The sequence below is a fragment of the Eptesicus fuscus genome, chromosome 13, assembly GCF_027574615.1.
Source record: "Eptesicus fuscus isolate TK198812 chromosome 13, DD_ASM_mEF_20220401, whole genome shotgun sequence".
NCBI classification, from domain to species: domain Eukaryota; kingdom Metazoa; phylum Chordata; class Mammalia; order Chiroptera; family Vespertilionidae; genus Eptesicus; species Eptesicus fuscus.
The window spans coordinates 48,777,727-48,804,932 of NC_072485.1; the positions used below are offsets into that span (position 1 = coordinate 48,777,727).

The 27,206-nt window shown below is 50.3% G+C and overlaps 1 protein-coding gene across 4 annotated transcripts in view; it reads right to left on the bottom strand.

The window, feature by feature from the left end:
• GALNT18 (polypeptide N-acetylgalactosaminyltransferase 18) overlaps positions 1-27,206 on the bottom strand; it is a 288,829-nt gene that overhangs the window by 12,092 nt on the left and 249,531 nt on the right. For 2 of the 4 annotated variants that reach the window (XM_028159854.2, XM_008151029.3), the window contains 3 exons: positions 26,072-26,209; positions 21,479-21,574; positions 1,975-2,139 (listed from right to left, as the gene is read on the bottom strand). In XM_028159854.2, coding sequence (XP_028015655.1) covers positions 1,975-2,139; positions 21,479-21,574; positions 26,072-26,209 — 399 coding nt within the window. The remainder of the gene's footprint in view (positions 1-1,974; positions 2,140-21,478; positions 21,575-26,071; positions 26,210-27,206) is intronic. The other 2 variants (XM_054724626.1, XM_054724625.1) reach the window with 2 other exon arrangements.

Below are 27,206 nucleotides of genomic sequence, written 5' to 3' on the forward strand. Positions count from 1 at the left end.
TCAGTCTATGTTGTTCCTCATTTCCTCTAGATGAACGAGATCAAATGTCACTAGATATATACTAATAAGAACTGAATGTGAGACGAGCAATAATATTTATGCTGACAGGCAAATGAATCAATCTGTAGCGAGCTTCCCCCTGGACCAACAGTTCTTTTGAGACCCAATTTCGATGTCCAGTAGTTCCTTATGTGTACATGTCAGCACTGACCCCTCAGCTCTGGATGGTGGACAAATGGTGGTAATGGAGGTCTGACTCCCTCTGGTTTGGTCTCGGCCGATCCCAGGGGCACGGCGTCACCTGGACTAAGGGGCACGTGGCCTCACCCATACCCAAGGGGCGCGTGGTCTCACCCGGGCCTGGGACCCAGCCTCACCCGGATGGATCCAGGGGCGCACGGCCTCACCCGGACCCAGGATCTGGCTTCACCCGTACCCAAGGACGCTTGGCCTCTCCCAGACCCAGGGGCACGTGGCCTCACCCGGGCTTAGTTGCACAAGGCCTCACCTGGATCCAGGGACACATGGTCTCTCCCGGACCCAGGGACGCTTGGCCTCTCCCAGACCCAGGGCCACTTGGGCTCACCCGGGCCTAGGTGCACGAGGCCTCATCCGGATCCAGGGACGCATGGTCTCACCTGGACCCAGGGACGCTTGGCCTCTCCCAGACCCAGGGGCACGTGGCCTCACCCGGGCCTGGGTTCACGAGGCCTCACTCGGATCCAGGGACACATGGTCTCACCCAGACCCAGGAACGTTTGGCCACTCCCAGACCCAGGGCCACTTGGGCTCACCCGGGCCTAGGTGCACGAGGCCTCATCCGGATCCAGGGACGCATGGTCTCACCCGGACCCAGGGACGCTTGGCCTCTCCCAGACCCAGGGCCACTTGGGCTCACCCGGGCCTAGGTGCACGAGGCCTCACCCGGATCCTGGGACACATGGTCTCACCCGGACCCAGGGATGCTTGGCCTCTCCCAGACCCAGGGCCACTTGGGCTCACCCGGGCCTAGGTGCACGAGGCCTCACCCGGATCCAGGGATACATGGTCTCACCCGGACCCAGGGACGCTTGGCCTCTCCCAGACCCAGGGCCATTTGGGCTCACCCGGGCCTAGGTGCACGAGGCCTCACCCGGATCCAGGGACACTTGGCCAGGTGATTTAATCTCAGTGTCACCTTTGAGATCGAGTCGCCATGTTTATCAACATCAAACTGCACGAGGCTGGACACAGAGAGGCCGGCCGCACAGATGGAGCTCTATTTTCCTGGTGATTCCAGAGCCCCTGGGAGAAGCAAGGCTCTGAAGGGGTCAGGGAGCTTACTTTAGTTCAAGAACACTCGTATCCGGGTGACACAAAGTCCCCGAGTGGCAGGTGCCTGGCTGGGCCATGATCTGCAGGAAATTCCAGGAAATCCTGGCACCTCTCGCCTTCCTCCTCTCCCAATGAGTCAAAGTAGACTGACCTTTTCAAAATGTCCCAAGACACTGCCCTGTGTGGTAACCTCGTCCCCTAGAATGACCCCTACTGAGAGGAAGGCAGAGGGGTCATAGATCAAAACAGACCCAGCACTGTCTATACCTGGGAGGCTGGGGCTTCATGTCCTGAGAAGGAGCTTGTGTAGAAGAAATTCGAGGGTTTAAAGTCGGAGAAACCCAAGTTTAAATCCCAGCCCTACTCTTACTGTGGGACTTGGTTCAGGTGACTCCCAACTCTGAGCCTGCTTCCTTACATCGACAAATTAAATAAAATGGTAATAAAACAGCAACAATGACAATATAATAACAACAACCCAATAAGCTAATGTATGTGAAACCCCTGGCTTACAGTAAGTGCTCAATAAATCCCGAGAGTTGCCTGGAGTCACAGCCTCCCTCTAGCCACAGTGTCCCATTCCTCCCAGGCCTTCCCTGGCCCCTGGGACCCTCCCCATTCCCTTTGCTCTGCCTCCTCCTGGGGGCTCTGGGCTGTTACCTGAGAGAACTGCCAGTGAAGCTTCATCCTCTTGGCTTTGGCGTAACTGCACTCAATGAGCCGTGGCCGGCTGTTGACGTCCACCAGGCACCGGTTGTCGTCATCGTCAACCGTGGGGCTCAGGACGCCCACATGGATCTGCTGACCACTCGTGTAGTACACGTTCTGGGGGTGGGGGAGAAGGAGGTTACATGCTGACGACCGGAGAGGTGGGGAGGGTTAACTGGGTGTCTCCCCAAGCATCTGGCAAAGGGATTACCATCCAGTGGCCTTCATATATTTTCTATTGCAATGGACTAGAAGACATCCTTTTACATTACGACCTAGTACAACATCTGGTCCACATGTGCAACTGAAACACATTTTTCAAGAAATGAAACGTAGCCTCCCTATATGCAAATGCTTTCTATTCTGTTCTTCCACTGAAAAGCATTGGTCAAAACCTTTCAAACTGATTTCACCACCCACGGTTTAAAAAATACTTCCTGAATCCATTATTTACAGGCTTGCTGACTGCCTCCCTCCATAAATACTTTATGCAAGATACTGTGCGTGGCCAGTAGCTAGACAGCAGGAAACCTGGACACACTTGGGGGGTTTAGGGTCTTGGGGGATAGGAGATATACAACAGGTAACTTCCATCCATCCTAGGACTGTGCACAGCAGGGGTTGGCAAACTTTTTCTTAAAGGGCCAGATGGAAAATACTTTTGGCTTTGCAGGAGTATGGAGAGGTCCCCAAGACCAGCCCCAGGTTCAATGATTCACTGACTCACAGGACTCCGCACATGGCTGTACTCACGGCTATGATTTATCGCAGTGAAGGGATACAAATCAAATCAGCGAAGGGAAAGGGCATGTGGGGCGAAGTCTGGGGAAACCAGATCCAAGCTTCAAAGGTCCTCTCCCGGAGGTCACACAGGACATGCAGAATTCCCCCGGCAAGGAGCTGAGACAGCCCGTGTGAAGTGCTCTTACAGACCAAGCACCCAGGGTTTTTTTGGGGGAGTCTTCACATAGGCAGCCTCCACTTGGTATGTATGCAAGTTCTGGACTTCCAGAAGGAAAGTAGGTATTTAGCATAAACCATACAGTTTATACAACCAGTGTAGGCACCACGAGCTACTCTTAGCAGAGTGAGGATGGTGAGAACCTTCCTGAAATCCAAGTTCCTGGACGCCAGTCAAGGGCCAGCCTTGTAAGGGTAAGAAGTGGGCTTCGCCTGAGCATGCTGACACTATCCCTGTGTGGCCTGAATTTCCAGTTGACCATCAAGGACAGTTGATGACATGCTGTGCCTTCTGGGTGATTGGAGTTGAGGGAGAATTTGATAACTGATAAGATTTAGGAAATTAAACAGATGCAGTTAAGCATCTCACCCAATCATCCACCCATCCACCACCAACAAACAACCTCCAACGTGGTTCTGAGAATAGAGGCGAGAAAGCTATGACCCCTGTCCTGGAAGATCAACGGCCACATTGCGGAAACTAACATGTCAGGAAATAACGGCCCCAGTCACACTAATATAAGAACCGTCCCTTCTTCTTCCACTCGCCTACCCCGACTCTTGCTACCAGGAGAACAGAAATGAAAACTCGGCACCTCCAGAGCTTTCCCTGAATGTGCAAAAGTGGGGGGCCTCAGCCTGGGCTTCCTCCCAAAGATGCACAGCTATTTCTGTCCTTGGGTTGAATGCACCATGCTCTCTCCTCAGGACATTGCAGCTCTGAATCAGCTGGCATGCCAGGACCCAGGTTTCCTGAGGCTCAGGAGCAAGGCAAGGACAACCAGGAAGCCAGTTACTAACCCCCTCTCCTCCACCCCTGTCCTTCGGGCCTGGCTCTGGTCTCCAGGGCAGGCTCCCCAGACACAGCGGCCGCCCAGGTAATAGCTGAGATCAGTTCTACCCACTTAGCGGCTCTGCAGTGCTTGGGGGAGATGCCTGAGTAAGTGTGCACTTACTACCGGTACGGCTGTCATCGGAGCTGTTTATTGCTCCCGCGTCTGGGAAAATCATAACAGAAACAGACAGCTGTTATTTAAAAAGCCAACAACGAAGTGCATCCCGAGTGCTGCAACCGGGAAACCGGGGGATCACAGGGAGAATCGGCAGAGGATTCACTCAGGGCGTCACCGGGACACCTCAGGCGCCCAGCCGGTGGTGGACTGAATCTCACATAAAAGAGGGGAAACAGTTCAGTGCAGACACCCCACATTAGCTCCCACAGGCCCAGCAGGCGCTGCTGTGTTTTCGGGGCCTGGAAGGTGCCGGGAAGAAACGATTCAGAACTGTGGTTGTCAACGGGGGCCGGGGGGCAGTTTTGCCAATCAGGGCTATCTGACAATGTCTGCAGACATTTTTGGCTGTCCTGGTGGGGGCAGGGGCCGGCTGCTACTGGCATCGAGTGGGAGGAGGCCAGGGCTGCTGCTCAGCATCCTACGATGCACAGATCGGCCCTCACCGCCAAGAGTTACGGAGTCTGAAATGTCAGTTGTGCTGAGCTTGAGAAGCCCTGCCTTCCACCGCTAACAATAAAAGCGGAAACATTGTTAGCTCCTACTGTGAGTCAGATATAACACAATTTATGTGCTTTATCCCGGGGAATCCACAGAATAACGGCAGATGAGGACACTGAGGCACAGCGGAATGAAGGAACCTGTCCAGTGTCGCACAGGCGGAGAACAATAGCAGAGATTCAAACGAGGCAGTTTGACTCCAGAGCCATGCGTGACCTCTCACCTCACTTGCCTCCCTCCCTCGGCTCACTCCCAGTCTAGTTGGCAGCCTGGAGCGAAAGAGGCTGGGAGGCTGGCTTGGAAGCTTCACTGAGATCCCTTTGAGCCATGAGGGGCCTGCAATGAGGGAGCAGCAGCAGGCCGGAGGGGACTTTTACTAAAAGGCCCATAACACAAGATGGTACGAAGTGCTAAGAGCAGCATCCTTCCTGTAACTCATGGTAGAGGCGGAGGGCGGGGTATTACCCGGTCTGTGGATATTTTACAAACCCCTGGGCAGGAAAACGACATCCCCAACTACGCAGCTCCTGATTGATTCAGCGCCTTCTCCACACAGCCCATACCGCTTGGCAGGGCTACAAACCCCAGCTCTGCCTTTCATTCTGATGCTCACAAGAGAAAGGGAAAAATCACAGGCAAGGTGAAAGACCAAACATCCAGAGGCACTTTCCTCTCCCTTGGCTGCGGGCAGAAGGGATGACTAATAGCTAAGCAGGACAGCCAGCCTGGAGCCCACAGTGGGCTCCCCAGCCCCCAACATCAATGCACACTTCTGCCCTCGGGGCCTCAGAGCCAAGGCCAGGCACAGACCCCCAGGGCTGAGGTCCCTCAGCATCCCTCCTCCTTCTGGCAGAGACTGAGGTGTGGCCTTCCACAGGACTCTCCCCTCACATGTATCCGACATCACCTCACTGCCAGACTCTGCCACTGGAGGATGCAAGGGAGTGGAAGTTGGAAACAGGAAGTTAAAGCCGTTCATCTGAGTGTTTATAAACTCCATTGGAGGAGTATAAACTAACGAAGGTTTACTAAGCCTTAACGCTCCCGCCTGGGAGAAGGCCTCATGTTTTAGAGCAGCGCTTTTCATATCTATGCAGCGGAGATGGAAAACTAGCGTGTGAAGGAGACTTAGCGCAGCCTAGGGAGGAATGTACAGACCGCGCCTACGACCCCCTGGGTCCCAAACCTCCTTCTCACTGTGGGGGGACAGCTGGACCCCCTATTTATTTTTATGACTCTGATGAGGGTGGCCAACAGATTGGGAAGCGCCACTGTTTAGGACAATGGTGCTCAAAATTTGGCCTGTATCACCTGGGGACTTGTTAGAAATGTACATTTTGCACCCATCCCCACAGACCTACTGAATCAGAAACTCTGAGAGTCCAGGGATCTGTGTCTTAAAGGCCCTCCAGGTAAGTCTGACGGAGGTGAACACCTGAGAACCGCTGGTCCAGGAGAAAGGTGGCCTGCTGGAGTAGAGAACGTGGGCTTCCGAGTCAGGTGGGTCTCCACCCTCACTTCCCGGCTGGGAGCCACGCTGGGCCTTGGTTTCCTGGTCTGTAAGGAGCAGTGAGGACTGAAATACTGACAGTTCCTAGCCTGGCCACAGGCTGCAGGGCCAGCACAAGGCAGCGGGGACACGGGTGCTCACAGGAGGGCAGAGAAGACCCTGTGGGGAGGGTTCAGCATGGGTGATTGGGCCCGGTTCCAGGTATGACTGGCCAGGAGGCCTGTGGATAAGGAATCACGGAAATAGCAGGCAGGATGAGGGCACGGTGATCAAGGACATGGTGTGTGTGTGTGTGTGTGCGCGCACACGCGCGCTCCCGCATGGAGGGAGCTTATTAAATTTCATTAGCATGGTGACTGTGACCCCATATTATGTATGTGCTAGCAATGGGCTCTTCGTCCTCTTTACCAAGAATGAGCTACTGCTGGCCCCCTGCAGTCAGGACAGGCTGATTTAGGGGCTTGGTTTCTGGTCATTGACCCCTGGACACAGGGGTTAGCTATCATGCTGAGGGCCACAGGGCACTGAAGCTAAATCAGGAATGAAGGGGAGTTATTTCCCAAATGATCCATAACCAGGTGGATACAGGGACTGGAAACATTGCTAAACCTCTGCTTGCTGTGACTACGAAGGAGCAGAAAGGTGGAACCAGGCCCTAGCTCAGCGCTCCCCCCATGAGCCCATTTCCCTGGTGGGGGAATAGACGAGGCTAAACACCAGGCTTGGGAGAGAGGTTTATAACTGGCACTCAGCCCATGGTCAGTGGCGGATCCCGTTTAATTCAGCAAACACTCCTTTGTGCCCTCCAGGGTGCAGCCTGAGCTGGACATTGGGGAGCAGAGAGGAGCCAGACATGCCCTCCTGGAGGAGCTCTCAGCGTGGTGGGAGACATCCTGCAGAAGGGTGAGGGACCAGCCTCAGGGCCTGGCTTAGAGCAGACTATGGGGGTGGAAAGACTATGGGGGTGAAGAGTTTGGACAGCACCCGCTGGAAGCGGGAGCTATGACTTCAGTTGTGACTGTCCCTCCTCTCATCAGCACATCTGAGAGGTTCTCAGAGACTTTTGAGTCAAAAGCATTTAAGGGTATTGGAAAGTCTAACTTTTGTTTGAGGGCCCCTGGAAATGTCTAGCTTTTGTTTACAAGGTAAGGAAATACCTCGCTCACTCACATACCAGTGTGCTTTCTTCAGCGGGTGAAAGCTAGTGAGGCTGGGGGCTCACACAGCCTCGGTAGGCCCTGGGGAGAGGGCGAGTGCGGAAACCTTAGCCAGCATTTGGGTATAGGAGGATGAGAACGGCAGAGAAAACTCCGGTTGTGGGGAGATAACATGGTTCAGGATACCATGTGCCCTGGCCTGGGATCCCTGGCCGAGCCCTATTTTTCTGCAGACTCCTGTGTCTCTCTCTAGGGGGCAGTGCTTTCCAACTGCCCCCAGGCCTTAGCCCTCATCCTGGCTCTGCAGCAGCATCTGCCCCTCCCCCACCCCATTCCTCCAGCTCTTTGTCTGCACTCCGAGAGATCAGCCGGGCTGCCCGACATAGCGGCTTGTCTTGGTATGAGCCCTCTGACAAGCCAAGGCTATTCCAGAGAGACATGTTCCACCAAAGGAGGTCGCAGAGGAGGCCCAATCCCGGTGATGGCCAAGGTGGTGGGTCAGGCCCCAGCCGCTGAGAACTGACCTCTTCATGGGGAAGAAGGTATGCACCGATGGGTGCTGCTGTCTGACGAGATGAGAGGGTGCAGACCAGGAACTGGGGCAGGCAGCTGTGAGGTCATTGCACTTGGCCTTCAATATTTAACAATGCCCATCACCTCCCAGGATGGCTCTGACCAAGGGTGGGCCCCAAATAGTCTGTATTCTGTGACTCTACACGCCCATTCAGCCTTGTGTCTCCTCTTTTTCTGGGACCATTGGTGAGAGTGGAGCTATAAGAGGCCAAGGCTCTCTCCCCAGGAATTTCTAACATGAAATCAAGAGAGACAGAGACGAGGTCGCTCTGCAGCTCAGCCATGTCCAGCTGGACAAGATCCATGAGCTTTCGTGCGGAGGCAGCTGGAGCTGACCCCTCCTGCCTGCACCAGCCAACCCTCCCTTGGAGTCTACAAAAGGCATCGCCCCAGCTTTCCTCTTTGTTTTTAGCGTAAGCTGCCCACGTTTATTTTAGTTCTTCTGGTTGTCACATTCATTTCAGTTCCCTGGTTCATCGGGAACTTATCTTCAAGAAACCTCAAACACCTGCTGTCTGCCGCTGGGTCCCCTTTGGGCCCCTATTTTGGAAGGTGCTGCTCAAAGCCCTTCAGAGCTGCCTGCTTGTCTGCCGCCAGCTGGGTCTACTCCCTGGCAAACAGCGAAGACGCAGCATATCGAGTGCAGGGAGGAAAACGTGCTCTGACATCCCTCTTTTCCAAACACAACAGGCTGCCAAGCCTGCATCGATGTGACAGCCAGTGCAGGCTCCCTGACTAATCTGGGAGATTGATCCGCTGCCTGTCCCAGGAGGCCCTTCTGTGCTCCCCTCCTGACTGAGCTATTGCACGTCCCACATCCCCTCGTCGCTAGTGTGAGACTTGGCACGTGTCTTTAACTATGATATGTGAGTGGGAGAGACAGGTGTCATTTCCAATCAGAAGCTTTGAGAGCTCTCATGGGATCGATTATTGGCCTGGAAGTGTCCCAGATGGGGGCTGCGCCTTTGGTCCCAGAAAAAGAGGAGACACAAGGCTGAAGCTGGACCATCTGACCATGAAGCATGAGCAAGAAATAAGCTTGACTTGTTCTAAGCCACTGCGATTTGGGGATCATCAGTCTAAGCTGAATGATGAAGAAATCGATTCTAGATGAGGAGTGGTGCCAAACCTCGCACTGTGGGACACTGACTTTGGGGCTAGAAAGTGGGTGGTGAGGAACCATCTCTGAACGCTGGAAAGGTGGTGACCTCTTTTATGTGGGAGCAAAACCATTGGCAAAACTGTTGCCTGCAGTAACTCGGTAGGCTGACAGCATGGCAAATGAGCTGTGCTTTCGATGACGAGCGTGTCTTTGGGACTATCGGCTGCTTTGACAAGGCGCTGCAAGAGGAAGATAAGGTGGGGAAACACTTGGACACATCACGTGACTCAGAAGTTTTTGTTGTTATAAGCCACTTGGATTTTGAGGTCGTCTGTTACTGGAGCATAATGGAGCCTGAACCAACTGACCATTTAGCTCTGCTCCCTCACCAAATAATCCACAAAATAGAACCACAAAATGGGATGCGTGCTCTTAAGGAAAAGTATGAGGGAACTGGGAACTACATGCCAAGGGGATTTGTCCTGGTGGGGGCAGAGGGAAGGGGGTTGATTCAAGAGACTGACTCAGATCTAAATTGCCTAATTCAAGTCCCCACCCTCAGTCATTTGCTGTGTGACTAGGGACAGCTACTTGGCCATTCATGCTCTCAATGTTCTCCTCTATAAAAGCAGGAGACAATAATGCTCCCTACCTCATAGGGCTGTCAGGGAATCACACAGACTTAGTGGTGGTTAGTGTTAGCTTAGCAATGTTCTTTTGACACTGGTCACTGTCCAGTAGGCTCCAAGTTCCAGAGGGGAGGGACCATGCTTGTCTTGCTCACTATTGTATATACTATCTAACCCACTGCTTCATGCATACATATACTCATAATGTATTGGTTGATTAAATGAATGTGTTAACAAGATATACCAGGGACACTGAACTTCAGCTCAGAAGCTCATCCAAGCTCCCTCCCTGGTACCTGTTTATACCTCTTACTCTAAGACTCCTCTAAACTTCTCTCTGCCCAAGGTTTGGACCAGTATTTTTGGCATCACCCTCCAGAGAGCCCTGAGGATTAACAGCTTGGATAGAACAGGATCCTCTCTGCTTCACAAGATTCTTAATATTTACCTCCAGGACACAGTCTGTGCCAGGCCTAACCCAGTGAGCAATGAGGAGGCTTAATGTCTTGCTGGTACATCACAACTGTTATTCTACATTGAATTAAGAAAAACTTAGCCTGGCCGGTGTGGCTCAGTGGTTGAGCATCAACCCATGAACCAAGAGGTCACCTGTTCAATTCCCTGTCAGGGCACATGCTGGGGTTTTGGGCTCAATTCCCAGTAGGGGGAGTGCTGGAGGCAGCCGATCGATGTCTCTCTCTCAACAATGTTTCTATCTCTCTATCCTCTCCCTTCCACTCTCTCTAAAATCAATAAAAACATTTTTTTAAAAAGAAGAGCTTAGAATGTTCCCAGGGTGTGTGTGCACATGTGTGGGTATGTGTTTAACAGAGATTTTAACATAAACTCAATGGGGCTCTGGACTCACCAGCAATCTCAGTGAGCAGAAAGATGGGGAAAGAACTTGGTAATAAACCTGCAGGTTAAGATCCAACAGGGAGAAGTTAGCCCAGGAAAACAGACTTCATGGGGATGAAATATTGGCGCCTGATTTTAATTTGTAAATATTTTTTTTGCCTGTTTCCAGATCACCTCTAGCTCCATCTCTCTTTTCCCCAGGAAAAGGGTCCAGCTCACATCTTTATGGATGTTATGGACTCAGAGCAATGCCAGATGGCTGCGCTGTGACAGAGAAAATGCTAGAAAACTAAAGGACATTCTTTTTAGGGATTCCTTTTCTTGCCATACCACAAGGTAGGTGCTTAATAAATATGTTTGGGTGAATAAATGAATGAATGAATGAATGAGCGAGTAAATGAAATAATACAATGTGAATGTAATAGGGCATTATGATAGATTATAAAAATGGCCCCAGAGTTCCCCATCCTTGCATGCAAACCACTTTGCAATGTAGTTCCTCCTTTCAAAGGATCTACTTTCTGTCCTCTGAGTCTGGGCTTGGCCATGTGACTTACTTTGGTCAATGGCAACATTTCCACAGCAAATGCAACACAGCAGAGACCTGGAAAGCACTCACTGGCCCTTTCTTGCTGCTCTTAGAAACCCCGTTCACACCATCATGGGAAGCAGCCTGGGTGATCCTGTCGGGTGATGAAGTCCAGAAGTTTCCTCATTGCAGCTGACAGCCGGCCTCTGGAAGCCACTCAACGCTGACCAGCAGCGGCTACCGATGCCCGAGCCAGCCCAGCTGAGACCGGCAGAGGGGAGGGCCGGCCCAGCCCAGATTGCTGACCTATAGATTCTTGAGCTAAATAAATGGATGTGTCGTAAGTCACTACATTTTTGGGATAGCTCGGTATGTAGCAAACGTGTACTGTTGCAGGTGGCTCGTGTCACAGGTGTGTTTGTAAAGTATAACGTACAGGGTGTAGGTGCTCAGCAAATTGCTACTCCCTTTCCCCACGCCCCCTCCTAATTGAAGAAAATAACATAAATAATTATAATAATGATAATATTTCCCATATAATGAGCTATTACTAAATGTCAGGGAGGCTAAGTGCTTTATAAATACACTTATTTAATCCTCAAAATAACCCTAAATAAGTGTGTGTGTGGGGGTAATATGATCTGCCTTTTTAGATGAAGAAACAGAGTTAGATAGAGGTAAATGAATGGGTAGCAAGTGGCAGAGCTGGGAACTGAACTCAGGTCGTCTGGCTCCAAACCCAGCTCTCAACCACTACAGCACCTCGCTTCTTACTAAAGAAAGGATCCCACCCCTTCTCCCTGCGCCCCCACTCCTGAAGAGCTCTTCCCACTCTGCCTTTACTCCACACATCCTGTGATTCCTTTAAGGTCCAGGTGCAGCACCTCCTCCAGGAAGGCCTCCCTGACCTCTCAAAGTCACGGTGACCCAGCCTCTTTTCTCCTTGGCAGCAGGGACTCTGTTCCCTTCCCCTGGCAGAGTGGAGCTTCCAGAGCCCTGCGGATCCTGGGCTGAATGCAGTGTGACACGATGGGGAAGCAGTTCAATTGTGAGGACACAACGAGCTTTGGAAGTGGTTGCTTTGTCCTGAGCACAAAAGCTGGGAAGCACGGGTGACTGCAGTGGCCACGGTACAAAGAGATGCGGTTCCCCCAACTGGATTCTGCCACCTCTTTTCTCCCAACCTCCCGGTTCCCATGGGCCCTACGTGTGTACATAACATTTAATTGTTGTTATCTTTACGGGGCTCTCGCGTCCTTTCCGAACTCCTGATATGCTTTGCTCTTTTCCTGGCTCATCTTCCTGGCTTGCCCTCTCTCATGAGGCTTCCCTTGAGTCTTCTGAAACTGCCTATCAAACTCACAGTATCTTTCAAGGACAGACCTTTCTCACCAAAAGAGACACCTCCTGTCCCCGCCGGAATGGCTCTTCCTGGAGGACACTGCCACTTTTGTGTGCCTTGAATCTGCTGACTCAGCCATCCTCGTATACAAATACCTCCTCCTTAAGCCTCCAATGTCAGACACCCCCGCACTCTGCCCACTCTGTTCTTCTCACCCAGTGCGGCCCAGGCACCCTGCCACGTCCACCAAGGTCTTCGGCATCAGGCTCAGAGCGTCCTCTACATCCCACTGGGCAATACTTCAGGGTCGCAGACAATGAATGACCTAACCTGCACTATGGCCTCTATGCCAGGGAGGGACACCGTAGCCACCCACAAGCAGACCCTAGCTCTTAGTGCCTGGAACTGCTGGGCCCCTGCAGTCCCATCCTTCATTCCCTACTTTCACCCAACTATGAACCTTGCCTGCTCACTCCCTCACTTCCCAAATGCCTGCTCATCAAAAAGACCTTTGGAATAATAACCTTTCTTCCTTTCCTCCCACACTTTCACCTCCCTCTGGCACTTCCATGTCCCCAGAAAGGCTGCACCCAAATTCCTTCAACTACCCCCTTGCCGGCTCCTTCAAGTCTGTAATTCCTATTCTTTCTGTGTTTGACACCCTGTAAATTTCACCTCTGCAGCCTCCTTGGCTTTGCCCACACCCATTCCCTGGATTGCTCACCAAGAACATCAGGAAACTGGGCAAGTTAGACCCACCACAAACTCCTGGTCTCTAGCTCTTTCTGGGCCCCTCCACACCCCCTCCTTTCAGCCTGCACAGCCTCTGCAGAAGTCCATTCCCCTCAGTGGGTTTCTAAAGCTTCTCTCCTCAGACATAACAGATCCCTCAGGCTCTACTTGCAAGGCAGCCTGGAAACCAGTTCCTCCCGAAACTCCCTCCATCCTTCCCAGGCCTCAGAGGCAGAAGGTCCCACTGGGCTTGGACCGCATCCTCTCCTGTCCTTGCCCCATTCCCACCCCCAGAATGTTGCTTCATTCTCTCCCCAACCTCCTTCTCTACTGACTTCTTTCTCTCAGCTTCAAAACATGCTCCCTGATTGCTTTCCTTGAAAAGCAAATCTGAATACACACTTTCTCTGAACTCTGAATGCCTTCCAATGGCCAGCCCCTTTATCCCTTCATCGTGAACTCTGGGGGTGGGGGTGGGGAAAGATGAGTCTACACTCACTGGCCCCACTTCCTCACTCACCTCCCTGGATGGAAGTGCTCTTGCTACCCCGTCTTCCCAGACATTCCACAACCACCACACATAAGGGCGAATCTTGCCACCCGAGGGCCCCCGGAGGGTCGGAGAAGGGGAAGACAGGCTTAATCCATCCTGTGACCACTTAAAAGGCTTTACTTTTCCATGAATTTACTCATTCCTTCATCCAACACGCATTTATTAAGCATCTATAATGCCCCAGGCAAATATGATTCAATGACTTCTGAACAGCCCAGAATATTCCGAGGAGCTAAAGATATTGCAGAGACGTAAATGTGTTCTGTAGCCCAGTTCTATAAGAATTAAGACCAGCATGTCCTATTTCCTGCAGAAAAACATGTTATAAAATTTTCTTTTTAAGTGTGTCCTTCACCCGAGCCAACCTCCCCTCCCACACGTGTTCCTGCATTTAATGGTGTATTTCTGAGCAAGAGAAAAAATAAAGCTGTTCTGGTGATTGATTTAGAGGGCCCAGCACCGCTAAAATTTCCAGTCTTACACAGTGCTAACCTCAAGGACTCCACTAAGGTGCTATGCTGGCAGGACTGACGCGCAGCGAGAAACAGATTTCAGCAGCTGGGGCAGAGGCAGTGTGGTGACAATGGAGTTAGGTGGGAAAATCAAATCTAAGAATCCATTTATGCCCATTATATTCTGAACACATCTACTTAGGAACTTTCTTGAAATAAACAAGCACATTCTTAAGCGGCCCTGATAGAAACACCATTTCGACGTTCCCCCTCCAGGCCACCAGCCATTCCCAAATCCCAGATCCTGTTTCTTAGGTGCCTTCGTTGTCACTTTCTCAGCGAGGGGTGGTACCACCTCCTCCAGGGCACCTTTGGAAATGCATGGGGGTGTCTGGGTCCCGCATGGACACTATGGCTGGTCAGGGTCCTGGGATGCTAAACACCCTGCATCGAGTAGGACAGTCCCACACAATGAAGAACTGCCCCACCCTAAATGTCACTGACTCCCTAGTGAGAAACAGCAGCAAGAGGAGTGAATAGCACAGCCCACTTCTTGAGGGGCTGTGCTCTGTGCAGCGGAATCCCCTCGTAGACTTTGGGGAAACCTTCCCACTTCCTGCTCCCAGTAGATAAAAGAGGAGGTGCCTTGGTTGGGGGCGGGCACTGTGCCTGCGCTATTCAAGAGAGGACTCTCTCCTAAGACACAATGCTTACAACGTATACTCTGCCACTGGCTCACTGCTCTTACCCTGGGCTTTCCTGGAAGCAGTTCTTCAAGACCATCTTGAGTGGAGAGTTAGTTACAGAAAGCTCCACGGTAGGTGTGGGGGGTAGTGTCAGTCAATGTGGCCCTGCCCCTAGGAGAACTCTTGGAGTCTGGGGAATTCTCCTACCTGGGAGTTGGGTCAAATGAAAAGGCAGGCCAGCCTGTGTGCCAGCAATCCTTGGTGACAAGAGAGGCCTTGATGGAAGGAGGTGCCCCCATTCCTGCCTAACTGCCCATAGCACCCAGCCCCGGGATCTGGTTCCATCCCAGTGCGGGAAGGCACATCTCTCAGGCTCCCATCCCCGGGGCTCCATGAAAGAAGATGCTGGGTCTAAAGGAGGAGGTACAGACCCCACCAGACCTTATCTTGACTGATAGTAACGGATGCTACTAGTAAAATAAGAGCCATTGCAGTACATCGAGGACCCACTGTGTGCCAGGCATACTGCTGAGCAGCCTCTGCACTTCTCCACGGAATCCTCACAAAGCCTATGTCAGATGGATGCTTTTAACACCCTTTTACAGCATGGGGACCAGGCTCCGGGTCAAGGTGGGTAAGTGGCAAAGCCAGTGTGTCTGAGCAGGCTGCTAGGATGCCTTTGTTAGGAAGACTTCCTTCATTTACTCCAAAACTCACCACCTCTGTGAACAGATCCATTTACCAACCAGAGGGGTATGTGCCTGCTCCTGGCCAGGCTCTGTGCTGGGCACAAGGGTTATGCTGGAGACAAAGCAAGTGCCTGCTCTCAAGAACTTAAGATCTAGTGGTGAAGAGAGACCATTAACAAGTAAATTCACATATAACTGGCAACTGTGAGTACACTTACATTTGTACATACAATACAAGAGCTGTGATACAGGAATCAGACAGGTGCAGAGATTTGAAAACAGCAAGTGATAGCACCTTGATGAGAGGTCAGAAGAGACTGCCCATGGAAGTGGGCTGAGACCTGCAGGATAAGAAGAGGAGGGAAGGGGCGGGGGGGCTTTCGGTCTGATACACTGGCCCTGGAATGCTGAAACTAGACATCTTCCAATGGGGAGATGGTTGCTCCAGTTCCTCCGAGATGGGGTTGGGAGGGAAAAACCCAAAGGCAAGAGGCACGTGCAGACCACCCTGAATCATGAGACAGCTGACCCGCCAGTGCTGTGTCCTGGCCCAGGGTGGATGGGAAGGGCAGTGTCGATGGGGTAGTATTTTTCAAATCACCTTCAGCCCAGTCTTGGGAACCTGCCATAAGATCTTCCAGGGAAAAGACCGCAAATTAGACTGAGCTTTCCTTTAGGTCCCAAGGAGAAGAGCATGCCTGGTGGTTGGCTAAATCAGCTACACCCTCCCCCGATCTCTCACTGCAGGCTTTGTCCGTTCAGCAAGCGTGCTCTGACCCCTCCTAGGGGCCCAGCCCTCATCATTCCCCACTGTGGCGGCTTATCGTCCTGTCTCCGTCCAGAGAACGTCCTGGGAGCAGAGTCCCCGGATTTAATGAAACCAAGGAGGCAGCTGGAGCATGGCTTTGAGCATGGGCTCTGCTGTCAGGCAACCAGGTCCTCCCACTTGGTAAGTTCGTGGCCCTGAGCAAGTTACCTAAGTGCCCTTGAGCATCCCTCTTAGTCACCCTTGGCGAGGCTGCCCTTAGGTGTGACATAATAACATGTATCATCGTGTTCTAGGCCCTGGGCTAAGCGTTGTTACATACAGACCAGCAGAGCCCTCACGATAATTCAGTGAAGTGTATATTGTTGTCCTGAGTTCACAGATTAAAGCATACTGGGCACTAGCGAGATTAAGGCACTTGTCCCAATCACATATGTGGTACAGGCAGAACTGGGCTAGGTCCCAGACTTGCCTGACCCCAAGCTGGTGAGTGCACTGTCACTGTCCTGGGTCCTCTGGAGCAAGAACTGCCCCTCAAACATTCAGCCTGCACTGTGAAAGTGGAAATGTGACCAGGAGGAGCTGAGTGACCACTGCCCAGGGCGAGGGCAGAGAGCAGGGCTGGGGCTGGGCAACCACTGCATCACCCAGAGGCACCCCTTGCTCTGCATCTTGAGGGGATGACGGCCCCTGGGAATGATGGGAGCCTATAGCTTAGAGGCCAGTAAATAAAGAGATCCAAGTAACTCTATCTGGATTAGTCCCCAAATAGTACAGGCCTGGAGGGGATCAGCCAAATTTTCAGGGCTGGTTGAAGCTCCCCTCAAACTGTATCCCAGTCAGGGCCCTGCACTAACTTTCATCAGCAGGCACCAGGGTAATACAGCCCCACACAAGGAGTTGTGGAGGGCACAGTTCATCCCATCAGAGCCAAGAAGTAAACTCAGGGAGGTTTTATAAAACTTCATAGCCACTCAGTGCCTGCTGACTCTAGTTTATTTATAAACAAAAATCACAGAGAAGTGGGGAAAGCTCCCAAAAACCACAAGGAAGGGGCTGGCGATTTAAATTCTTGGCCCACAAAGTAAAACTTTTTCAATTGTCTCTGAGATGTGACTTGAAAGATCTGGGGGTTCAAGTAGAACCCATGAGAGGCCTCTGATGTTCCATGCATGGCCGCTGGATAATTGCCAAGTAGGGGAGGGGTGATGGCAGCATTTTGACCCCACGTGGGAATGGAAATTTCTAGAGAAGTAGCATACAGACAAAGAAATAAGCAAGTTTGTTCATTTCTCTCTCTCTCTCTCTCTCTCTCTCTCTCTCTCTCTCTCTCTCTCTCTCTCTGTATAGCCAAGTAAGAACTTTAACAAATGAAAAAGAAATGAAAAAAAGTTCCACAAGGCAAAGGTACCAAAGTCCATCTACAATTCCACACTTTTCTTACTTTTATTAAACATACTACCTGATCTAACGTGGGTAAAAACAGAATACTTCTTTCAACTCAGCTCTCATCTTTATCCCTTGAGTCAAAAAGCACTGCCTGAAGCAGAAACGTGGCAGCATTCGTACTCCAGAAACTTTACAAGGAATTCAAGTCCCTTTCATCTTCCTTCTTCTACAGCCAAGAATTCACCTTCCCCTAGGAAAAGCACTGTCTTTTTCCCCGAGTCGTTTACAGTCCAGAAGATTTAGGCAGAAAGAATGAGGAGTCCCCAGACATTGTCTTGTCCCACAATCTCTCCTTTGATGGGCTGAGAAGGTGGTTTGGGGTAGTAGGTTGCAAGTGGTTGTACTGTATAAACTTTAATGATCTAAGGATCTTCCTTCCTCTCCAGAGCAGGGGCCTGGGCAAAGCTGCCTTTGTCACAATTCTTGGCATAAAATAATACTCAGTGCATGTTTCTTGAATGAGCAAATGAATGAATGAGTGAGTGAATGAGTGAATAGAGAGTCTATAGGGAGACCCCATTATTGTATTTTTCCCAGCAGAAATTTTCCAGCTCTTACATTAATTAGGACTAATATTCTCAGTTATTTTGGGGACTGCTTGAAATTTGCTGCTAATTTAAATAAAATGGCTACGTTTACTCATTAATTAATTAGCATGCTTTCCATCAGCTTCCCCTCGCCGATTTGGTTAGTTACACCCTTCTCCTACCCAGGGCCTTCCCTGAGATCTGAGTATATCACTATATCAGAGTGAACTTTTTAAACAAAATTTAAGCAGAATTTCTCAACGGGTTTAGACACACATGAGAACTCTGCCCCACTTTCTGTCCCTAATGTCTTTGGGCCCCGTGGTGGGCCATGTGACAAGTTGCTCTAAAAAAAAAAAAAAAAAAAAAAAAAAAATCCTATCCCTAGACCAATTTATTCTTCAGGGGAAATGAAACTTTCTAAAATATGAGGATTTCCTGAAAGACAAGTTCTCATATATTCAGTGAATAAAACTGAAGGAGAAACTGGAAGTCAAAATATAGGCATCCTTCCTGGTCCTGTCTTTGCCAGGAACTGTGTGGTGTGACCTCAGGCAGGTCAGTTCACATTCGAGATGCCATTATCTTGTTTTCTTACTTGTCAGAGGTGGAGTTGATTTAGAAAATACTTAAAGTCATGTGCAGAGACCAGGCTTCTTGGGCATGCAGGAACCCATAACTTCCCACATTCTCTGCTGTTAAGCATGGCCACGTGGTGAGCTCTGGCCACAGAAATGTGAGAAGAGGTCATAGGAAGCGCTTCTCAGCCAGAGCATGAAAGCCAGGTTTCCAGTCACATTCTTCTCATCTGGGGGTGCTGTGCATTGAATCATGTACCTCCAAATTTCCTATGTGGAAGTCCTAACCCGCTACCTCCAAATGTGATCTTATTTGGAAATAGGGTTGTTGTAGATGTCATTAGTTAAGACGAGGTCATACTGGTGTAGGGTAAGCCCCTAATCAATGTGACTGCCATCCTTATGAAAGGGGGGAATTTGGGCACAGACATGCACACAAGGAGAACAGCACCATGTGAAGCTGGAGTGATGCTGCCACAAGCCAGGGAACTCCCAGAGAGTGGAACAGAAACTTCCCTAGTGCCTTTAGAGGGACATGGCCCTAATGACTCCTTGATCTTGGACTTCTGGCCCTCTGGCACCGTGAGACAATACATTTCTGTTGTTCAAGCCACCCAGTCTGTGGTCCTCTGCTACAAATGTTGTAGGAAATAATACAGGGGATGGAGGAACTCTGGCCAGAAGACACAGCCCATCTCCAGGATGACCCAGCCCTCTTTGGCTTTCCCAGCTCACTAGGCAGGCCAGACTCAACAAATTCCTGTCGCAGCAGAGTCCCTGTACCTCCCTGGGAAGTATGTCTGATCTGAGGCTGGTTTTAAGCCTCCTTACCTCTGGGCACTGACAGCTGTGCACCTTGGCTGTGGGCCAGGTGGGAGAGGGCAATAGGACCCAGTGTTCCCCGTGAGGCCCAGTTACATGAGGCTGCTGTGGCTTTGAGAAAGGGGGAGGGGGACCAAGCCTTTGAGACTTGCTATAGCTCACATCAAGATGCTGATTTACAAAGCATCAAGGGCAGGCAGCTCCCCGTATTCCTCACAAGCACAGGACAAACTCACAGATTCCCAGACCAAGTGAAGTTCAGAAGAAAAGAATTCAAGGTCAACGGATTGTCAGAGATGGTGGAGCTGGGCCTGGAAGTGGCCAGTCCAGTTTCCTTGTTTGCCAACAAGAAGACAGGCCCAGATACAAGGAATCAGCAATGCTGGAAATTAAAATTGTTACTTTTGGGTGGAGGTACTGACGAGGAGGAGAGAGGAGGAAGCCCAGTGGGAAGATGGGCTTCATCTGGGTGGTGACTGCACAGTGTCTACAAATGTAGAGATTCATTGAGCTATACACTCTGGACTTGAGAGTAAAATTATATTTCAATAAGAGAGTAAAACAAAATAAAGGCCCAGAGACAGGTGAGGTGACAATCAGGAATGGTGCCTGCTTACAACTGAACAGCTCCATGGTCCCATCTTACAGACTTGAACAAGTCCAACAGCCTTCCTTCATCCAGTCTCACTGTCTCTTTAGTTCAAACTGGCAGTGTCTCTGCTTATATAACCTCACCTCTATCTCTGGCTTCTGCTGCTGCAATGGCTGATTAAGTCCATGAGTCCCACCCATGATCTTTTAATCAAATGGTTGCATATATTGATAGGCTGAGAATTTTCCAAATCTTCAAGTTAAGGTTAAATGATATCATAAAGGTAGAGCCCAGATCTGATAGGATTAGTGTCCTTTTAAGAAGGGACACCAGAGAGCTTACTCATTCTCTCTCTCCTTGCCATGTGAGGACATACTGAGAAGGTGACCATCTGCAGGCCAGAAAGAGAGTTTCTGTACACTCTGTTACATGTTGATAGATATAAAATTTACATAAAAATAGTCACCCATTATAAATGTCACACCATTGTAATAATGAAGAATGAGCTGCCATATTGCGTGGTGTGGGCACAGTGTGACATGCTGACCTGGGATTGACCAGTGATGTCACAGCAGCTGAGCAACAGAACAGACGAGTTGGTGGAGATAACCATGGACAATTGTGGGGAAGTCCCACTACATTATATTGAGTGATATATCATAATATCCTTTGGTTGTATATTTAGGAAGGTACAACTCTTTTAAATACTAATTTGTAATTACACAAATATACACATCTTCTATACTAAATATCTTTTTTTTAAATCATTGTGCACTTCTGGAGGTAAGATAGGTAAACTTTGAAAATGTTGTCAAGTTAAGAGTTAGCCTATGGAGCTCTCCATCAATGATTGCTCATTGCACTTTGTTGAATAAACCATCTCTCTTGCCTGTGTCCTTGACATCCTCTCTGGGTCGCTGAAGCCATGATGGGGAATTTTTCAGGGATAATTTATTTTCCTGGTAGCTGCTCTTCCCTCTCCACCAGAAGAATGTCCTAAGTGCTACAAAGGGTCTCATGGCTATACATTTTGGCCCCAGCTGTGAAGGACAGAGCCTGGAGGCTATGCAATGGACCTCTGAAGGGACTCTAAGGTGCCAGGAGTTAGGGGGAGTCCTGGGTTTCCTCCTGTTAGGGCAGGGCATGGATGCCAGGAGCAGGACTGTGATTTACCCATCTCTCCCAGGGGAGGCGGGTGCCCCTCTAGAAAGTGCCTTCTTCACTCTCCATAACGAAAGACTCTGGCATCCTAGCATCTGCTTCCTGCCTCCTTCCAGGCAAGGCAGGCACGACTCTCCCTTTTTGCCCATCAGGACACCTCCTAATGAAAATCCCCAAGGCCCTGGGGCCCAGGATACCCAAGACAGAATTTAACTATCCTTCCCCCCAGATACACGTGCACACCCTGGTGCAGTGCGGGGAGCTCTCAGAGCACTCACCTGGGGCGTCATTCCATGGCAGATATACACGATGGGAACGTTCTCTGTGTCTGGACCCTGATCAAGACACAAATCGGTCTTCAGAGAGTTCTGCAGCTGAACACCAGGGCAGGGGCAGCCACACCAAAGAGAAAGGAACAGAGAAACAAATATATTAAATCAGGAGAAACAAGCTCTCTACTGACACAGGCTCCATTTCCATAATTAGCCCAAAGACTCTTGAATACTATGGAAACCAACAAGCACTTTTGCTTTGCACAAAGGTGCTGAGGTTAAGACCAGCCCCTTTGAAGGCGAAGCATTCACATGCTAAAGAGCAAGCTGGGTCTGGGGACCGGAATAGGTCTCGGTAATAATAAAAGATCCACCTGCTAGCACACACACAAGAGGGGCACCATGGCCTTCAGAGGTCTCTGGATAGGCCTCTGTTTTTACTCTTCAGGGTTGGGGGAAGTGGGCAACATTCTAGCTGTTTTGGGGACCTGGGACCAGGCCCTCACTGCCCAGCATATCCAGCAGTGATTTGACCAGGCCCCAGTGGATGAGAGTTCTCCATGTTGGGGGATTTGCCAGGTGAATAAGAGAGAAGAGGGCCAGGTGGGAGCAGGAGAAGAGAGGTCACTCTCACCCTACCTACAAGCACAAGACATCAACAGGACAAATGTGGTGGCCACTAGGATTATAAGGCCACTTAGACTGGGAGTGGGGGATCTGTTGGGCCATGTGCAACTTTGATCAAGGAGGAGATGAAGCATGAGGCAGACAGAATTAGAGACAAGAGATCATCCTGCTACTGTTGTGGTTTCCTAGCTCGAGTGCCCACATCCAGCTGTTCTTCAGCTCCTGTGTCCATAAGAGAGTGTGTGGCATCTTTACCCACCTTAACTTGAGTTAGTTTAAATAGCTTTTCTCAGCAATCAAAGCACTCTGTTTAGAACAGGAGGCTGGAAATAGACATCCAGGGATAGACCAGGGCAATGGACCACAGGTGGGTCATCTATTGGGGAAGACCAGCAGCAGGCAGTGGCCGAGCTTTGGTAGTCCTTAGGGGTTGTGGCAGGGGTTCAATGACCCTGAGTAAGGGATGTGAAATAGAACAGAACCAGAGGTGCATGTGTGGGCTATGCATACCCTGTTCTTGACAGGGACAAGGAACAGAGTCAAATTATTTTCTCTTGCGCTTCCTTTCTTTACTTGGTGACAGCAGCTCAAGCTCAAACTTGTGGTTTGGAGGTTTCTGAAAATATATGGACACGTGCCAGCTCCCTAGGCAGGGCCCCAGAAGTGTCTATGCAGCAGATCCTCATGATAAACCAACTACTTGGCTGGCCTGTGTGGGAGGAGCATAGAAAACACTCTGGACTTCTCCCGCAGCCCAGGGACTGGTGGATATCACATCTGAAGCCCAGCACTGAAACCATTAGTGAGACCTACTAACTGCGGCTACAAAGAGAAAGGACCAGAGACCTCTGCTGTCAGACTTGTTCTCCCTGGGATCTTAAAATCAGCCTCTGAGTGAGGGGGGTGGTTGATGCCCTTGATAAAGTCCATGTTGGCTGTGCCACCACTCTCCCATTAGCAGGTGACCTGTTGACACAGTTGGAGAGACAGACTGGGATGGAATCCTGGCTCCAGCTGTGTGTTCTTGGATAATGCAATATAACTTCTGGGAAACCAATTTATATGACTGTATCTACGTGCTGTGTGCTACATGCATTATCCCACCTAATCCTCAAAACAAGGAAGTGTGGTACAGTAAGAAGCTCTGCCTCACCTCTCTGTCTGCAATCTACTCCCACTGCATGGATGCCCTGCTTTGGTCTTCTCTTTGCCTGACTAAATCCTCTTCTTCCTTTGGTTCTCAGCTTCTCTGTCACTCTGGAAGCCTTTCCTAACCCAGTCTGTGCGAGGCTGTGGCTCCATGTTTCACCAGCTCCTCCACCTGGCTTATTGGAGCCCTTAGCACACTGTATTCTTATTGCTTCTTCTCTTGCCTGTCTCCTCTACTAATGTCACCAGGCTAGGTCTCAGTCTTCCTCACCGGCCAGCTCTGGTACAGAGTAGACAGTAAATACATATGCAATGAATGAATGATTGAAATGTACAAGTAAATGGCATTTCTAAATGAATGGCGTCATAGTTGGACAAGTGGCAGAGCTGGAGTCTGTTTGTCTCTGAAGTCCAAGGTCTTCCCATCAGGTAAATGGCGACAATCCTGAGACTGTGAAAGATGCCCCATGAAATGGTCTGACTAAAGTTTTGCCAATCGTGGAGTGATTAAGTAGCAAAACCCACATTTGGAAGCTGGGCATGTCTGTTTCCAGGTGCTGCTCCATCTCTACTGTCGGCACCAGAGCTGGAATTAATCCAAAGCCACTCTGTCTCCCAGACGTGGAGCTCAACGATCCAGGGGAAACCCAGGCCCATACAACGGGTCCACAGGCCCTTCAGTCTGCAGGAGTCATTAATGGGACCGATTAGTGGATTAATGGCCTGGTTTATATAGACTTGATACTGGCCAACTGACAGTCCCAGGGGCTTATTTGACCTGAGCAAGGTAGTTTGGGCATGGGCTGGAAGGGAAAAAGGAACAAGAAACGCTATGTCTGAAAAGACACCTGGCCTCTCCACTTCAGAATAAAAAAAATCACCAGGAAGAGCATTTCAGCCCCAGCAAATCCTCTTATTCTTGCGGCTGCATCCTGCCTCGCCCATCTTTACCCTATTGCCCCCACTGAGGGTTCATTATGCTCCTTGACAAGCAAGCATGTCTCTGCTCATGTCAGAGCCCAGCCTGTGGAAGAGGCAGGAATGAAGGGAGGCTGGCAGGGTCCTAAACAGTGTCTGGCAGATGAGCATGCAGGGGTCAGAGACCTCTGTCAGCCCCAAGAACTGGGTGTGACATTGAGCGGGCTTCATGGTCAACCTGCTGTATGTGTTTGTAAGAGGGGACACTTTTGCTTGGAAGACAAGAATGCTCTTGGCCAAGACCCAGAACTGCAATGGCTGCATGCACACACCTCCACTGTTACTGCTTTCCCTGCCTCTTTGGCTGAGTTTGGCTACTACCGTTCGGAATGGCTCACAGAGGTTTTGGGCCAATCGTTTCTCTGAAGTCATATTTGCCTAACTGTCCTTTTTGTATGGGGTCCAACAACAGGCAAGCAGCACATGTAACTTAGTATGGGCAGTGTGGGAGCACCAGTAGCAACTGTGTCCTCAGAATTGTTCTGGGGAGGGAGGCAGGGCTAATGGGCACCTCATAGTCCAATGTGTTTCCATGGTGATGACAGGATCTGGAGTCTCAGGTAACTGCTGGGCAGCACCTGCTGAGTATCCGGACATTGGAATTATAACAGCCTAAGAGTGGAGAGGCCAGAGGCCCCTGGGCGGTTCTCTGAGGACATGCCAACCATGCCCATGGCAACTCTTGTGGGAGGACCTGACCCCTTCTATGGGCTGGTCTCCAGGACAACAGAGACCCTGCAGGAAGTGGAAGAGGAGTTGCTGGGATCTCAGCTCTGTTTCCGTACGAATCCAAGGATGTTAGATTGGGAGGCCCACAGAGCACACTGAGGCAATTCTTCCACAAGGATTCTTCCTCTCCCAGGCTTATGCTGTACCCATTGTTTCTGTTACGGCAGCCCTTGAACTCAGTTCTGACAACAGGTCATCAAAGGGAGAGGCCTTAGTTTACCTTAAACTTTTCATCCTGGGATATCAGAGCGGTCTGAGGGGACACTCTTCAAAGGGAGGAATTGCAGTGATATCAGCAGCTGATGTTTTAGACTCAGTGTTATTATTGATTACCTGTGTAAATATGGGCAAGTCACTTTGCCTCTCTGTTTCCTCATCAGTAACACGGGGTGAGGAAGGTAGCACTTAACCATCAGTAGAAAAACTTTATGTGTTTGTTCAGTCAGCAAAAATCAGGTGAGATAGCCCCAAATCAATCAGGGATCATTTAAAATACCATAAGAATTTTATGGTCCTGAGGATATTGGAAGAATAGTATTTTAACCTTAGATAGAAAATATATTTATATATCTTAGACTTTCTTTTATCCCTTTACTGTATGAAAAAATTGAGGCCCATAGACATTAAGACAATTGCCTAGGAAGTGTGCTGGTCAAGACTGGAACCAGGTCTGCCTGTGCTCTGCCCCACCATCTTGCTGCCTCCAACAGGGGAACCAATCAATGAGCAGTACTAAAATATCCCTCAAAATACAGCAAACTCAAGGTTATATTTCCCAGAACTCCTTTCAGGAGGCTTTGTGTGTGAGCGGAGTCATGGAGGCTGGTTGATAGGATCTTAGGCACCCACTCCTGGGGAACAATGGGTGTTTGTCATGTGGCCTTGGGATCTTAACCTAACTGCAGGTTTTTGTTTTATCAAGTGGAATGTGCAGGTTTGGGCCAGAGCTGAATTGCATAGGCCTAGCAGAAGCAACTAAGTGCCTCTTCTAAGGGACTGGGGAGGTTTGGGCTATGAAAGCAAAGGCTGCCTTGCGCACAATTCTAGAAACCAGCATCTCTCTAGTCTTGTTCTCTGTCTGTGACTGAATGGAACCCCAAGGGGCTGGCTCCTTACCACCCCGTAGGCGATGATGTCTGAGTACATCCTCATCTCTGGGTACACGCTGACCAGGTACCACCGGAAGGTCTTGCACTGCAGCTGCTTCCTCAGAGCCTTCCTTGCAGTAATGTCCCCGATGTCGATTCCTGAGTCCTACATGGGGTGCAAATGCAGAGATGCAGCCACCATCAGGGCACGCTTCTCCCCAGTCCTCCCCAACCAGGATTCCCAGAGACTGTTTAATGAAGGGAACTCAACTCGAATTTCCCTACAGGTACTTAACCCATAGCCATCCCCACTTGGACTATGAAACGAGGTCTCAACGTTGATGGGGACTGTCATCAAAGGCCTTTGGAAATAAAGATGGCAAATCCTTACATTTTAAACTAAAACAACAACAACAACAAAAACCTGTAGTTCCATTTAAATTCATGAAGTAGCACTATCTAATCCTCATTTTACAGACAAGGATTTAAGACAAAGAGAGGTTCAGTGATCTCTTTAGTGACTTGCTGAAGTCCAACCATTAGTAAATGGAGCTGTGAGTTGCTTACTTTTAACCTTTCCCTGTGAATCTGCAAGGGGCTGACCTTCTGCCTCCTGAGGCCAAGTCCCAGTGAGAGAAGCAGATTCTCCTTAAACTGGGGGTCTTAGCATAGACAGCATCTGTGTCCCACACTTCCCAGGTAGGTCAGAAAGGTGGCCCCTGAGCCACCACGGTGCAGCAGCAAGGAGCAGTATTGGAGGCATGAATGTGTCCTTGAGTGAGGGGGAGTGAGAAGCCCCAATGTTTTTTGTGGTCCCAGCACAGAATGGAGAGAGAGCGCAGAGAGTCCCTGAGCCCCACACCACCTGTTGACCAGGGCACAGAGTCAGCTGAGACAGAGCCGATGCCATAGCAGAGACTGGAGACTCAGTGACATCTCAGAGATGGCACCATGGAGCCAGGAACCTTGGCATCTCATTACATAGCAGCCCAGAGCGGGGAGGGAGGAGGATGGGGACCACAGCTCTGAGGCCCACATGGTGGCTGTGTGAATGCCCGGTCTAGATCAGTGCAGGGGATCAGCAACTGGGGTTGGAATGACGGTGAAACTAACAGAGTTTAAGTCCGACATGTCTGAGAAAAATCACAAAGATGGCTGCTGCA